This window comes from Lampetra planeri, chromosome 28 (genome assembly GCF_965212315.1).
Source record: "Lampetra planeri chromosome 28, kcLamPlan1.2.h2, whole genome shotgun sequence".
NCBI lineage: Eukaryota > Metazoa > Chordata > Hyperoartia > Petromyzontiformes > Petromyzontidae > Lampetra > Lampetra planeri.
In genome coordinates, this window is record NC_136134.1 from 430,426 (window position 1) to 446,328 (window position 15,903).

The window sequence follows — 15,903 nt, forward strand, 5'->3', positions numbered from 1 at the left end:
TCATTGGCGAATTGTATCTGAAACGAACGGACCTATCGGCGCTCATCCGGAAATTGAGCAATCTGCACTTACCATGGTGGGGGAGTATGGTCGAACTGCCCCATGATTGACAGGCAACATGGAGAGACCCTGATTTTCATTTGACATTTATTTAAAATGTAAAAACTTTGAACATGTTACAACAGTACAGATGCCACGGTGCTGGGAATAGTTTTCGGTTTTGAACGAGCAAATCAACCTGTTGTCGATCGCCCATCCACGTGGACTACGCGTGCTGCACATCATCCTGGCTATCACGACCCTAACTAACCCCCCGGATATGACTTACGGTCAAGGGAAAAAGCGTGAACCAATAAGCACATATGTCCCTGCACATAATATAACAAATGTAGTTGTGTTACACTTCCCATCAGCCGCACGGCCTTATGGAAGTGCATCACTGCAGCAGAATTGGTTCAACAAAAAAAACTGGACCGGCTTCGATATTCAGTGGACTCATCAGCAGTCAGGCTTGCTTGGGCCAATGCTGGAAACTGCCAGATGTTCGATATGGGTCCTAGTTTTGACACAAAACTGTATTTAACACACGAAACACAAATGAAAAACGATTGTATGTTGAACTTCTTTCGCACCGTAAGTAGACAACCGTGCTCATCGGAGGTGCAGGGGTTGCGTGTCATGTGTCAAAGAGCTTCATGGCTCATCGGATTCCTCCAGTCTAAATAAAGATGACGATTCTGATCACATACATTATATAAAATGTGCAGCTCAGAGTAGATGTGGGGCTGTCAACACTGAGACGGGACGCGTACATCAGAAGTGACCCGTGCATGAGGATGAAACGCGCCCACGACTGGAACCACTGATTCGGGCTCACCTGAGCCCAGCAGCATGGGTGGTGGAGCATGCCAGATGGGTCCTGCCCACGGCGGAGGTTAATCTCCCATTTCTGTTGTTCATGACCACGGTGCCAGCAGATGGCAGTGCAGCACTCATCACCAAACTCCATTGCTGCACTTTGCTATACAGTACCCCCAACTACTACTGCCCCCCCTCCTTCATCAACCCGCACTGACCAGCGTCGTGAAGTATGGTCAAACAACACACGCGAACCGCACGGTGTGGGGAGGCCCTCATCCAGCAATGGACTGACACGAGGGCAGTGCGTTGTTTAAAAATAGGTCAACCGTCATGGGGACTCGGTTTAAACGAGGTCACTGCTCAACTCCATCGGCAGCACGGATAACGATTAGTAAGTAGTAGTAATAGATCATGCAGCCACCACCACCGCACACAGTCAGAGTTCCCCACAGTAATGAGCACCGCTCACGCCAGGAGGGCCAACTCACTCCACGGTGGTGGCACTCAAAGCGAGGATTTCTCGGCAGCTTTGTGTGGTGCGATGCGTGAGCTGACCGCTGATGCGTCTGAAATAGAGCGAGCATTCGTATCAAGTGCAACAGCCGTGGCGAGCTGAGTAACAGTCCCTTTCACTGCCACTCTAGACGCATGTATTTAAAATATACATGAAGTATACGCTGCTCCCCAGTAATGTGTTTTTTTTGGAAGGGACTATACATTCGTATCCACCATCACCCAAACGTGTTGGCCATTCAAATAAGCAGTGCATTGGAAAGCCGACATGAGAGACAAATGCCGGTGGCAGCGATGCATCGATCCCCCGGGGCTTCAGTTCGCAAAGGCCGACTGGAGCTGGCGGAAGGCGGCGCGGCGCTGCTGCTGCTCCCCCGCCTGGCGCCGCTTCTCCTCCTGCTCCGCGCGGATCTCCGCCTCGAAGCGGCTCGTCTCCGTCATGGCCTGCACCTGTCGGCACGCACCACGCACGCACAGGCGGCGTCCACATCCAATGCCCTCCTCTACAATGACACGCATTACAATATTGTTGTTAATAAACTCCTTTAAAAACAAGGGTTTTATCAACAACTTCGTTTAACTCACGGTCGAGAAGTTCGTCAATGGCGCCTGAGACACGTGGTGCCGGCTTTTTGTGCGAGCCGATTCCACAGTTTAGGGACCGCGGCGTTTTTGACCTACACCAATATATCTAAATAATAGGGCGTCCATAGAAAATGTGAATTGCTTTAAAGTAGCGAATTAATTAATTAATTGATGTCGATTTTCATACAGGCATGCATTGTCACCGGATCTTAGAACGTGTGCAAAATGTGGAATTGATTGAACAACGGGAAGTGGACGACATTTTTATTACAAGATTTGACCACGACAAACAGAGGAATCAAGTTAAGTAAAATCGTTGAAAATAAGTAATATTTAAAATACTTTTTTTTAAACTCGCTTTAATGAAATGTAGCGTACGAGTAATAGCAGAACTACACGACTCAAGGAAGTGGCCCCGAGGCTTGCCATAACGTAAGGGGCCGTGGTGATTTACAGCCAAGGTCAGTTGAGCGTGGACAATTAGATCCAAGCCGAAACATAACATAAAAAAGATGGTTAAAATTTTTTTAAATGATAGAATATAGTATTGCCACGAGTATGACATACGTATACCAAGTTTGCAGTCGATAGCACATTGGGAAGTGGGTTAAAATTGAGTTACAAGATTTAAGGATACAACAACAACAACAACCGAGTGAGTTAAATAAACGCGTGTAATAAAAAGGTATAAATTTCTCCCCCAACTTTATCTCGATTGTGCTGTCAGGGTCACGCCACGGGACAACCTATACAGAGATGCCCGTTTCAAATAACCTCCGGGTCACGCAGTAGAGGGCAGCACCTTCCCAGCCGCTCTGCACTGAGCGAATTTTTCGTCGTGTGACAGTAAAGCCGATATTTTTCATTTCCAGAGCTAGAATTTAACCAAATCAGTGGCAAAAAAAGAATTCAGTGAGATGGCTTTTTTGTAATCTTCTTCTTTCGTATGGCATTTTTGGGAATTGCAACTGATTACAAATTGATGTCGATATTTGATTTCCATTCCACTGCTTCAGGAGTAGCCGCGTGGATTTGTTTCAAATCGCCGGCAGTCCTCCACGAGATGTTGCACAGTCTGAGATGTCGCACCACAGTCACAACAAAAATATTACCAATATTTTTGTAATGATTTGTGATCTGGCTGACACCACCCCACTCTTTACATTTGAGGACTGTTTAATCACAGGCAGTTGTCTGTATTCAAACCCAGGATTGTCAGAGGTGCCAGCTCAGCACAATAGCCTTTGAGCTACCTGAACACTCCTCACATAGAACATTTAAATATGAGAATATTAATATTTCAAACTCCACGGATAAGTTTGGAGCAGTTGGGGCCATGGCTGAAATGACGGTATATGTTCATCGAGTGAATTGATACTACGCTCCTCCTCCATCACCTTCAGTGAATTCTGGCTATCGCCAGATGAAGCTGGTTGTTGTAATCGCCAGATGAAGCTGGTTGTTGTAATCACCAGCGAAACGTACTCGAATTGTAAATGGTGTGGGTTTACACTCCAGAAGTAATAACTAATTGGCACGTTTTGTGTACGTGACAAACCTTACGACTGTAATTGGCTGTCGGGTGGTGGCAGGTTTATATTTACGCGCTCTAACCCAAAAAAAACCTTTATTATGGATACTCAGTATGCCCGCTGGAGGTGGCGTCGTCAGCCATCACCTCCATGACTACGAGAAGGGCCACATCACGTCTACAGCAGACGCATATCCAGCCGACTCAGCATTGGTCACACGAAAAACCCCATGAACTTTAACCTTCTTTTTTGCACTTGACTTTACTAAATGCCAAATCCAAGAATTTAAAATATCAGATTGGCCGTCTTTCGCAAAGAAAATTACTCTGTCACAGGGTGGGTAAGAAGGTGCCGCTCCCTGATGTGGATAAGAGTTCATCCGAATGGATCTGTAATAATCCTTCCAGAGACGGCTTCGGAATCGGTCCTTTTATTTCCACTCCACAATACACTTTGCTCACTCACTCTCCGTTGCTGGCAGACAACGGAGAGAGGACAGACCACGCACTAAGTCCCCACCGCGCACGTGGCAACCCCAGCCCCCGTCCGCGCGTGACCCTGCTCTCGTTAGTTCCAGTCTGCTCCCGATCGTTCCCCTCCACTCGCTCTTAATCCCTTCATCACGTGGTTCCCCCAGCCAATCGTACATGGACAGCTTCGACCATTCTCGATGGTTCCCTGTCAATCCCGGGACCACGCCCCTCATCCGGCTCCCCATTGGCTGGGGCCCCGAATGGCTAGGCCAATCACTCCTGATGACCTGTCGTGATGACGCATGGGCCATGGTCCCTATCTCAACCCTTATTGGCTACAAGCAGGACCGGCAAGCCAATCCCCACGTGAACCCTCTATGGCTGTTATTACATCACCCCACCCCCCCGGTGAAAAAAATTTAGCCGTCTCGGCTGGGAAAAGGGTGAAGAACCAATTCCGCAACATCTTATTAGGGCACCAAGGTGCGTTTAACAATTTGAGGGTGAACCGGCGTTCCCGCGCCTAACAACATTCAAAACAGTCACCCATAATAAAAAAAAAAATCACAACATACATTAGGGCGCCCCTGCAGCGCGGTAACGACAGGGAATGAGCGAAACGATCAAATGTTCACGAAACGGAAGAGATTTCGACCGCGTACGCGACGCGGGACCCTCTCCGCTCCCAGCGCAAGGTCGCTTTGCTTCCGGATGGACAGGAGGTGGCAGGCTCGAAGAAGAAGTCGGTTGTTGGTGCTTGGTCACGTCCAGGGCGGGCCCCGTTGGAGGGGGGGCAGCGGGGGCTTCCCCAGCCCTCAGAACCTGTTCATCTGCAGGAGGCACAACACAATCCCCCCTGGGATCAACGGGCGTGTCCAGCGGCGTAGTCGACCCAGCAGAACCCGGCAGGTCAGCTATTGGGGATGAAGGACCGACACGCGCGTCAACATAGGGTTTAAGTCGCGAGGAATGAACATACCACCGACGTTTGCCGTATTGAACGCGGATACTTTGCGAGTTCCGAACGTCTACGAGCGTCACAGGCCCCCGCCATGGCCTGTGCAGTTTAGGGGATGTGCCCGCTGGTACCTGGGGGCAGTGGAGCCACGCCAGGTCTCCCACTGACCAAGGCATGCGAGTATGCGATCGACGTGCGTACCGCTCGTTCCTTGCCTGAGCACGGGCCGTCGCACACCGGGCAGCCTCTCGCGCTTCCGTTACTCGTTCAAGCGAGTCACGCACGTGGTCAGGCAGGGAGCGGGACGGTTGTTTACTCGGCGTACCCAGTTGCACATCGATGGGTGGAACATTTTCACGGCCATACATAAAAAAAAACGGTGAGTATCCCGTGGACGTGTGCGGAACCATGCGGTATGCCGCCAAAACGCCTGGTATGTGCAAGTCCCAATCGGTTTGCTTTTCACTGACCGTGTGACAAAGCATAGCGGAAAGGGTACGATTGAATCGTTCCACCATACCATCTGTTTGTGGATGATATGGGGAGGTGCGAACTTTCTTTGTACCTAGCGCGTCACAAACTTCCCTAAGCAATTTAGAGAAATTCCGGCCTTGATCTGTGAGCAGCCTTTCAGGTGCCCCCTTGTCCATGACATACCCATTCAAGAAAGCGTCGGTGATGGACGCTGCCGTTTGGTCGGGCAGAGGCCAGGCCATCGGCCATCGAGAAAAATATTCCACCCCGACCAGAAGGTATTTATTGCCCCTAGCCGACGGGGGAAACGGCCCCAGAATGTCGAGAGCCACTAATTCGTTAATACGGGACACTTCAATGGAACGCAACGGTGGTACATAGCGGTTCCGAGGCGGCTTCCTTTTCGCACAGTCATGGCATGAGCGGACAAAATCATTGATGTCCGCCGTCATACCGGCCCAGAAAAAATCCTTTTGCATCGCGGCCACAGTCTTTTGGACGCCAAGGTGCATCAACTTATCAGCGTGCAGAGCACGGAGCAGGTCGTAGCGAAGCGAAGTAGGCACCACCAAGCGTGGTCGGTCAGACACCCCGTCAGTACACATTAGCAATCCCACCTTACCCCGGAACATCTGCCACTTCCAGCCCGCCAATTGCGATTTCTGTTTCCCAACCAATTTACGTAGTGGAGACAGCGAGGCATCGGCCTCCTGCTCGCGCAACCAGACCGCGTGCGGCAGCCGTAAGGTGTCATCGGTGTCCACCGACACTTGCTGGTCCTCCTCTTTCGCTTTCGCCCCTGCGTCGTCCTCATTGGCTATCGCCCCCATAACCGGGCAGGGCGACGTGGGCGGTGCGGCGCAGCGGTGCGTGCCCGTCAGGCAAGTGCACGGAGGAACGGGCGGCAGCCTTGAGAGCGCATCAGCGTTCGCATGACGGGCTCCCTTTCGGTACGTTATATCGAAGGAAAATTCCTGTAACGATTCCAACCACCGGGCCAATTGGCCTGACGGCTGATCCGACTTGAGGGAATATTGCAAAGCCGCATGATCAGTGCGGACCAGGAATTTCCGTCCATACAGGTACGGTCGGTACAATCGAACAAAATGGACAATTGCCAAAAGTTCCCGCCTTGTCATGCAATATCGCGTTTCCGCAGGGGACAGAACCCTGCTGCCATACGCCACCACTCTCTCAACCCCATCCTTACGTTGCGACAAAACGGCCCCAATGCCGATATCACTAGCATCCGTATCAAGGATGAACGGCTGTGAAAAATCTGGGTAATCTAACGTAGGCGCCGTGGCGAGGTGGTCCCGAAGTGCCATAAAGGAACTTTCTTCCTCCGCCCCCCATTTAAACCTTTGATTTTTGCCAGTCAGAACGTGTAATGGTTTTGCCAACGTCGCAAAGTTCTTAACGAAGCGGCGATAATAGGAAGCGAATCCAATAAACCGCCGAACATCACCCACTGAGGTGGGTGTGGGCCACTCACGTACACACTTCGTTTTCAGAGGGTCAGTGGATACGCCGTCCGAACTGAAAATATGACCCAGATAACGGACGGAGTGTTGCAGGAGGTGGCATTTCTTCGGTTTAAACTTAAGGTCAGCCGCCCGCATTCTTTGAAAAACTGTCTCAAGGCGTTGGAGGTGTTCCTCGAACGTGCGGCTAAAGACAATTATATCGTCTAGATATATGAGGCACGTTTCCCACTGCAGTCCCGCCAACACCAACTCCATGAGCCGCTGAAACGTGGCCGGAGCCGCGTTCAGGCCCATCGGCAACCGATTAAATTCAAAGAGGCCTTGCGGCGTGCGGAATGCCGTTTTGGGTTTTGACTCGTCATCGAGGGGAAGCTGCCAGAAGCCCGAGGACAGGTCAAGGGTGGAAAAGAATTTAGCACCCGATAAAGCATCCAATGAGTCATCCATCCTCGGTAAGGGGTACGCGTCCGCTACCGAGATTTTGTTCAACCGGCGGAAATCAACGCAAAACCTCGTACCACCATCTTTTTTCTTAACCAAAACGACGGGCGCGCCCCAAGGACTGTTGGATGGCGAGATAATATCCGCCGCCAGCAATTCATCTACCGCCCCACGCACGTGTTCCCTTTCCGCCGGGCTCATGCGGTGAGGGTGCATACAGACAGGTGGCGATGCACCGGTTTCAATATGGTGCGACAAAAGCGATGTGCGTCCGAGGTCCAAATCATTCCTGCTGAACACATCAGCGTACTGCAGCAACAGCGAACGCAAGGCGTTCCTATGTTCATTTGACAAGGAAGAATTCTCTCCGCATAAATCCGCGATCCAGCGTTCTTGTGAACGATCATGCGGAGACCCATCAGCAGGCATCCGAGCGCGCGGCGGTTTTTCACAAGAGGTGAAATTGGTAGTGGCGTGAGCCAGCACCGATCCCTCCGGAACAACAACGCGATCAGGTCCCCCATTCAAGACCTGTATGAAAGGTGCCTGATCTGGGCGCACAATCGTTTGTGCCGCCGCCAAAGAAAAGGATTTCGATACGGAATTGGATGGGGATAATAGCACGCCTTTCGCACCCCTTCCCATTTGAAGCGGTTTTCGGTAACGTAGCGGAATGAGCATTTGCGCTCCCGATGGAACTTCCACCGTAGCCGCAACTACAGCAGTAACTGCGTTACCTGTAGGCGCCTTGGCCAGCAGGGAAGGCAGGAACGCCATCCTACGACCCCCCGGCATTTCCAAACAGTCCTGGTCGACCCGTATTCGCAACGGCATCCGGCGCGAGAAATCCGTCCCCAACAAGCATGGAACAGCTAGCGAGCGAGAAATTAACACAGGTCCCGCGGCGGTAATATTTCCGATAGCGATGCGCACATCCACCTGTCCGCAGATACCCATGCTCCCCCCATTGGCGGCAACACACGCATCATTAACCTTTGCGTATTCTCGATGCAGGAATGGACAACAAATGAAAAATTACATCCGAAATGATGGTAGCCGATGCGCCAGTGTCCACCAAGATACGGACGTCAACGCCGTCGATGGTACCACGTACCGTCGACGAGCCCGACACCTCAGCCACAATCCTGCGAGCCAATTTCTTCCACTGTGTAGCAGAGCGTGTCAATGGAGCAGGAGAAGTAAAATCGGCCTTAGGAGTGTAAGAATGAGTGCGAGTGGATGAGTGATGTGACATGACCTGCCGGGTGTCCGATTTGTGCCGACTCGCCCGAGGTTGTTGCAGTTCCACGGCAGGTAGAGGAGATGGATGTCCCCTTGGCGGAGGAGGCGACAGCAGAGGTCGGCAGCGGCAGTCACGGGCGAAGTGGCCCCGTCTGCCGCACTTAAAACATGCGGCCGACGTCGGCCGGTGGTCGGACGACCCGGCCCTCGCACGCGGTCGGGCCGTGTAGTCGTCCCGCTGGTCACGCAGCCGCCGGCCCGGAATCCTACGCGGGACAGCAGCAGCCAGCATGTCGTCGTCGCCCGAGTCGTCGGAGCAGTGGACAACCAGTCGCGGAGACCACCCCAGAGGCGGCCCGTCGATCTCGGGTTTCCCCGTCCACGCCGGCATCTGGTCCCACCGCTTGAGATTAAACTTAGCGTCCAGGCAGCGCGCCACCCACCGCGATGAAAGCGGTTCGTGGCCGCACACTGGTAGAGAGATGTTGAGCTCCTGAGACAACTCCAGCATGCGGGAAAGGATGAGTGGATCCAAATGCTCGGCCGTTGCGTCGGGGTAGGCGGCCATGGCCATCGCCATCAACGCCCCCCGATAGGCCAACGGTGATTCCTCCGGTGCCCGGCGACGCGACATAAATTTTCTGGTGGCCGATGTCGGCGGGTCGTAAAATTCTGCCATCTCTGTGAACGCATCCTGCAGTGTCTTCTTCTTGGACGCCGAAATGGAGCAGAAGACTCCCAGAGACACATCATCGAGCAGCGTAGGTAGCGCTCCCAGCACTTCTTCCTCCGTCCAGTTGACAGATCTAAAAGCCGACTCGAAGCGCCACGTAAAAGCACTCCAATCGCCCCCGGCGATAAATTCTTTTATTTGTGGAAGGCGATGTCCGCGGTGGCAGGCGCGTGCCGCGGGCGTCTCCGGCCGCCGTTCCCGCTCTCCGCTCGGTACAGACAAAATGGCGTCCGGCGTCCGCGTGGTAGCAGGCGCGCCCAAAATGGCGGCCGACGACTCCGGCGCAGCCGCCCCACCCAAGACGACGGCGTCCTCCCGCGTGGCAGGAGCAATGGTGGGTCCCGCTTCTATAGCAGGACCCCTTCCTGCGGCGTCCAGCTGATCGGCGATCTGGCGACCCACGGCTGGTGAGGACGCCACCGCGGTCACCAGGCTTAGCAGAATTACGCTCAACGACTCAATCTGCTCCGCCATCAGCCGCCATTCGTCTCTCGGTCCTGCGGTGGTCGCATCTTCCCGCGGTCGACGCTGAGAGGCGTCGAGGCGAGCGTCGTCAGTCGGCGGCACCAGGGCTGTAGCTCCCAACAGCTCATCCTCCTCCGTCTCGGCCTCTTCCTCCGACAGAGGCACGGGCAGGTTCTTTTTTCTGAGGTGTTTAGACATCTTGACGATCGTTCAAACAGTCGCAGAATTACTTCTGACACCAGTGTAATAATCCTTCCAGAGACGGCTTCGGAATCGGTCCTTTTATTTCCACTCCACAATACACTTTGCTCACTCACTCTCCGTTGCTGGCAGACAACGGAGAGAGGACAGACCACGCACTAAGTCCCCACCGCGCACGTGGCAACCCCAGCCCCCGTCCGCGCGTGACCCTGCTCTCGTTAGTTCCAGTCTGCTCCCGATCGTTTCCCTCCACTCGCTCGTAATCCCTTCGTCACATGGTTCCCCCAGCCAATCGTACATGGACAGCTTCGACCATTCTCGATGGTTCCCTGTCAATCCCGGGACCACGCCCCTCATCCGGCTCCCCATTGGCTGGGGCCCCGAATGGCTAGGCCAATCACTTCTGATGACCTGTAGTGATGACGCATGGGCCATGGTCCCTATCTCAACCCTTATTGGCTACAAGCAGGACCGGCAAGCCAATCCCCACGTGAACCCTCTATGGCTGTTATTACAGATCTTAGAAGTGGTTCTGTGATATCCGCTGTAATACGTATACCATTTAAAAAAATGTTGAGGATAATAATGCATTAGTTCCTGTGCTTGCATAACGTTTTGTTTCTTCTATAAGTGTTTTAATTGAAAGGAACTTGGCACCACAGACAGGAGACAAACTTGACTTGAGAGCTATGTAACACTGAGAAGCCTGTAGGAAGGCCTTTAGGTTGGCTCATAATGCGCCGGAGTGATCCCCTACTACTCCGGGTGCCCGTTGTAGTGGTTGGCTGCGCCGCACCAGGCGTGGAACACGATGCCACATGCTCGTAAACTATGACCCCCGTCTCTCCGAAAAAGGAGCATGGATTTGATGGCCAGCCTGTTGGGGTGAAATCAAATTGGTAAAGTCTCCCAATACTTCACAAAGGAGAGAGAGTACTCCTCTTTCTCATGGAAAAGATCGGATAAGAAATGAAATAAATACTTTGCATACATTGGTCAATTCACAATGCTGGTAAATCCAGGCATGCCACCACTGAACTGTGGGAAGGCCAGCAGTGGCGAGGGCACCGCGTGGCTTGTGTGGGTCGAGCGCGGTTGCCCGTGGCTCTTAGACGGCCACCCCATCATCAGGAGACCCGGCTGTATGCCGTCAAGACAGAGAGACACCACTGGACGAGTAGTGGGAGGCAGTGGAGAGGAAGAAGAGGAGGAGCTGTCACACGGCCGTAATGAGTTAATAGCGGTAAGCTATTGAGGAGCTTCAGGAGCAGTGGAGCTGTGGAAAGAAGATCTGAAGAGTTGACGTTGCGGAAGCATGAACGTGCAAAGAGTTGTCGGTGACTCAGTGGAGGTAAGCGCGACTCGGGGAGAAGATCCACAGGATAGCTTTGCCGGGCGGCAGGGCTTTTGACGTCAGTTTTAGGATGAGCAACTTATTGCAGCGCTTCCTGACATGGTTTGAGGAAAAGGTAGGCGAGAGGACTCTGTCGCTGCTCAAACTGCAACTGTTGTCAGAACTGGACGCAAAAATGGTGACGGTTTTTCTGTATAACGAATCACTACTAGACCACGATGTGGAGGTGTGGTTGTGACAGCACTGCCTTTTGTTGTCGAGTGGCAAGCATGTCCTGGACTCGCTGGGCATTTGGACAGGGGCTAGGCAGTGGTGGGTGAGATTAAAAGCTGTGGACGGTGCCCTGCAGCAGATCCCGAGTGCCCTTAACATCAGGGGCAGCAGGGGCTACGTCATTACGAGGGCCAACCCAAACTTTGCAGGAGGTGTGGTAGACGAGGCTATCTGGCGGCGGTGTGTGAAGCACGAGTGTGCTATCGCTGAAAATCACTGGACCACATAGTAGATGAGTGCCGCATCTCATCACAATGTATCCTTTGTGGGAGCAAGGATCATCTGTACCGGAATTGCCCCGAAATCATACGCAAATATGGTCCGGGCACATAAGGACCAGACTACCAATGGAGGGAGCAGGGAGACAACCAAGGCCAGGTCGGCGCACACGCTGCATAGCCGAGCAACAGATGATGTGGGTGGTGAAATTTCTGACCAGAGAATGCCCCTGTTGGACGAGAGGGAGGAACTGGAAACGCCATCCGTAGAAGGGGTAGAATCCACGAGCCGGCGGGAAGATGGGCCCAAAGCCATGAGATGGAGGAGGTGGCCTCTAAGCCAACAGTGGCTGATTGGGCGGAGGAGGTGGAGGCGACAGAGGGCAAAGGGGTGCAACAGAAGAAAGGTGACAAGAGGGGATCTTTCGAGAGGACAGCAAAGAGGAAGTGGAGGACACAGAGTGCTTCACCACGATCTGCCCCCTGGGAAGGCCCTCGGCCATCAGACTCTTCAACAGACTTGGTTACATCTGAAGAAGTAACAACCAAGACGAGCCAGGAGGGGGTTTTCCCCAAAACCCATGAGTGCTGAATGTCTCCTGGACTTGGTCGACAAGAATTGTTATTCATTTCTGGAGGACGTTTCTGAGCCTATCTAGACACCCCTGGTCATGGAGCTCTCCATAGCATCAGTCAATTTGAGGGGACTTTGGGGTGTGGCTAAGCGTAGAGCAACGGTGCATTATACTGGTAGGAACGAAGTGGACCAGCCACCAATTAGATTATATCGTCCGTCCGTTTGTCCGTCCGTCCGTCCGTCCGTGTAGCAACATCGCCCCCTACTGCAAACACTTGGCATGACCCTACAAAAACCGAGACCTAGGCCTGAAACTCTCCCTTCGTATCGTACCCCCGCGTGTGTAAAGGGGAGTTAATGTTTAACAATGTTACATTCCCTGATGTTTTTAAATAGAAACATTTACATTTAAAGCTTTTACATAAATAATTAAAACATTTATATTAACAATTAACTCACGGCGGCCTAAGGCCTACAGCTAGGCCTAAAGCCTAAACCTAGGCCTCAAACTCTCCCTTCGTATAGTTCCCCCGTGTGTGTGAAAGGGAGTTAATGTTTAACAATGTTACATTCCCTGATGTTTTTTAATAGCAACATTTACATTTAAAGCTTTTACATAAATAATTAAAACATTTATATTAACAATTAACTCACGGCGGCCTAAGGCCTACAGCTAGGCCTAAAGCCTAGACCTAGGCCTCAAGCTCTCCCTTCGTATAGTTCCCCCGTGTGTGTGAAAGGGAGTTAATGTTTAACAATGTTACATTCCCTGATGTTTTTTTAATAGAAACATTTAAATTTAAAGCTTCTACATTAAAAACAACTCCCTACCCCCCCCCTCGTCGGCGGCTCTCCAGCCGAGCCAGGCCTGAGAATCTCTCCCCCGCTCGGGGTGTATTGGGCGGGGCAACGGCGGCAGGGGGCGTGGGCACGAGGTGGAGGGCGGGGCTACGCGGGGTTGGGGCGGGGTTATGGCGGTAAGGGGCGGGGCAACGAGCTGGGAGCGGGGACACCGAGATGGGGCGGGGCCACGGGTGGCCGGGGCGGGGTTACGCGGGTGGAGGGCGGGGCCACGGGGCATCCACTTATTGGTGGCCATTTTTTGCCATTTCATTTTATTATAGCCATTCAATTGTTCGGTCCTACCAGCCCACCCCACAGGGTCCTGTTCTGCGAACTTTAAAGAAAGACATATGTCCTGCAGGAATGCCACCTGCCATACTTTCTCGGCCGCGTGAAGCTGTTTGAGCCCTGGGATGGGCACTCTTTCTGGTCCTGGGGCAACGCTAATAAGTGTACTAGGGTAGCCATCCTCCTAGGACCGTAGAAGGGTCGAGGTACAGGAGGCACTGGCCATCTGCAATATGTCAACGCCACATACGACGGAGCTGCAGTACGCCTAATTAACGTATATGCCCCCACGCGGTATGCGGAGTGAGTGGAACTATGGGGTAATATAGCTGCCCTGCTGATTACGCAGAGGCATGTCATATTGGGGGGGGTGATTTCAACTGTCCGCTCGGCCTGTCAGATGTGCTGTCTACTTCTGGGGCAGGAGGATAGACCCCTCTTCAAGGAAACTCAGTGACTTGGTTATGGATTTTGATTTAACTAACGCCTTTCGGTTGCTGCACCCAGCATGTCCAGGTTTCACTTGGGCCAGTAGTTCGGGATCTCTGCTTTCAAGAATAGATTTTATTTTTGTCTCTGCTAAAATTATAGTGGAGTATTTGGAGACTGAACCGTTCTCATTTTCAGATCACAAACTGATTACGGCGAGGCTACGAATTCCAGGTGTATTACGGTTAGGGAAAGGGATCTGGAAGATGAACGTGAGTGTCTTAGTGGACAAGAAGGTGACGAGGGTTTTCATCAAACACTACGAAGAATGGAGAAGCCTACAGTGCTGCTTTAGCACTATGGCAGAATGGTGGGAAATGGTCAAAAGCCGGACCAAGGGATTTTTTCAGGCACACAGCAAATAAATAAGTGTCAGAAATGAGTTAAGGGGCCTGAATGATCAGCTAGAGAAGGTATATCGGCTGCTGGAACTGGGTTATCCAGTGATGGACGAAGTAAGACATCTAAAGAATAAAATCTCCTTGTCGCTTGAAGGGTGGCGCAGCTCGTTTTTAGGGCACGGGTTAGGGCAGTAGAGGAGGGGGAAAAGCATAATCCATGAGCTGGTCGGCCCTAGTCTGGGCAGATTGACGCAGACAGAAGGCATCGTTGAGGCGGCGCGAGAAGGTCAGGGCTCTTGATTTTGATTAATAAGCAAATTCAAATGCAGGAACTGGATGAGGCGGTGAGACGTCTACGTTTGCACAAGACACCAGGGAATGACGGAATACCGGCCGATTTTTATGGCAAATTCTGGGACACCATCAAGCATGACGTGTTACAACTGTACAGGGAAACTTTGGCGGAGGGTCCAGTACCAGAGTCCATGAGGGTAGGGGTAATATCCCTTATATATAAGGGGAAGGGGGCCCACAGCGACCTTGGGAGTTGGCACCCAATCACCCTGCTAAATTTCCATGCGACAGCGCCGCAGCTGGCTGCAGTCCCGGATCGCTCTCACAGTTTATCAACCGTAACCACACCTCGTACCTTACCCTCGTCCTTCTTCACTCACCACCGCTCTTCTTATTTTAATCTTCCATTATATTTTTCATAAAATTTATTTTGTTTTATTATTTTCATTATTACTTTGGCGTCGCCCTAGTTTTGGGTGGCGGCAGATCCCTGCACCCAACCCCGCCCGCCTCCGTGTTCACTGCACACGCCTCGCGGCGCTACAACAGCTGACAAATGCCGTTTACTGCAGTGTCACACAACTCGCCTTAACTGCCGCATCGCACAGCTGTTGGCCATTGCGAGTAAACGAGGCCTGCTGCGTCGACTCACGATGCTGGAGGACGCTGGCTGTATTGTTCATGCAGCGCGGCTTAACAGCCGCCCCGGGTACGGTTCCTGCCAGCAACGTCCTCACAAGGCACCTCTTCCTCCTCTATCAGCGAGTGTGAGCTTGGCGTGCCCCAGCATCGCCAGCAAGTGGAGCTCGACGTGCTCCGTCCAATGTTCACCACCATCAGCGAGTGGGAACGCGAAGCAGACTGTCATCTCCTCAACACGAGAGAGTTGGCTTGCCTGCTGCCCAGCACCACCAGTGAACGGGAGCTCTGCGAGGTTGTCCATCCTGCTGCATCACCTGCGAGCTGGAGCACAGCGCGTGGTCAGCTAATCCACTGGACCTCGTGTTCTTCTGGCTGCTCCATTGTACGCCCCGCCTGCGTGGTTCTGTACGCCCGTGTACGCGCTCAACGAGTGTTTACACGGACGTGTTTGCATCCGCTACGTACGGGGAAGTGCTTGCTGACAGCGTGGTGCTTGGACAACGCCACCTCGACTTGCTGCTCAGGGCAGCAGAGCCGCTGATTGGAGTCCACCCGAATCCGGGCCCCTTCATCAGCACCATCGGTGCAGCACGGGCTGATATAATAGGGCTACGACATG

At 52.6% G+C, this 15,903-nt stretch overlaps 1 protein-coding gene across 1 annotated transcript in view; it reads right to left on the reverse strand.

Annotated features, from left to right (window-relative positions):
* Window positions 1–130: 130 nt before the first annotated feature.
* Window positions 131–15,903, reverse strand: part of LOC144728295 (EF-hand domain-containing protein D2-like) — an 86,848-nt gene continuing 71,075 nt past the window's right edge. Inside the window, exon 4 of the mRNA XM_078607614.1 lies at window positions 131–1,824. Coding sequence (XP_078463740.1) covers window positions 1,690–1,824 — 135 coding nt within the window. The 3' untranslated portion in view covers window positions 131–1,689. The remainder of the gene's footprint in view (window positions 1,825–15,903) is intronic.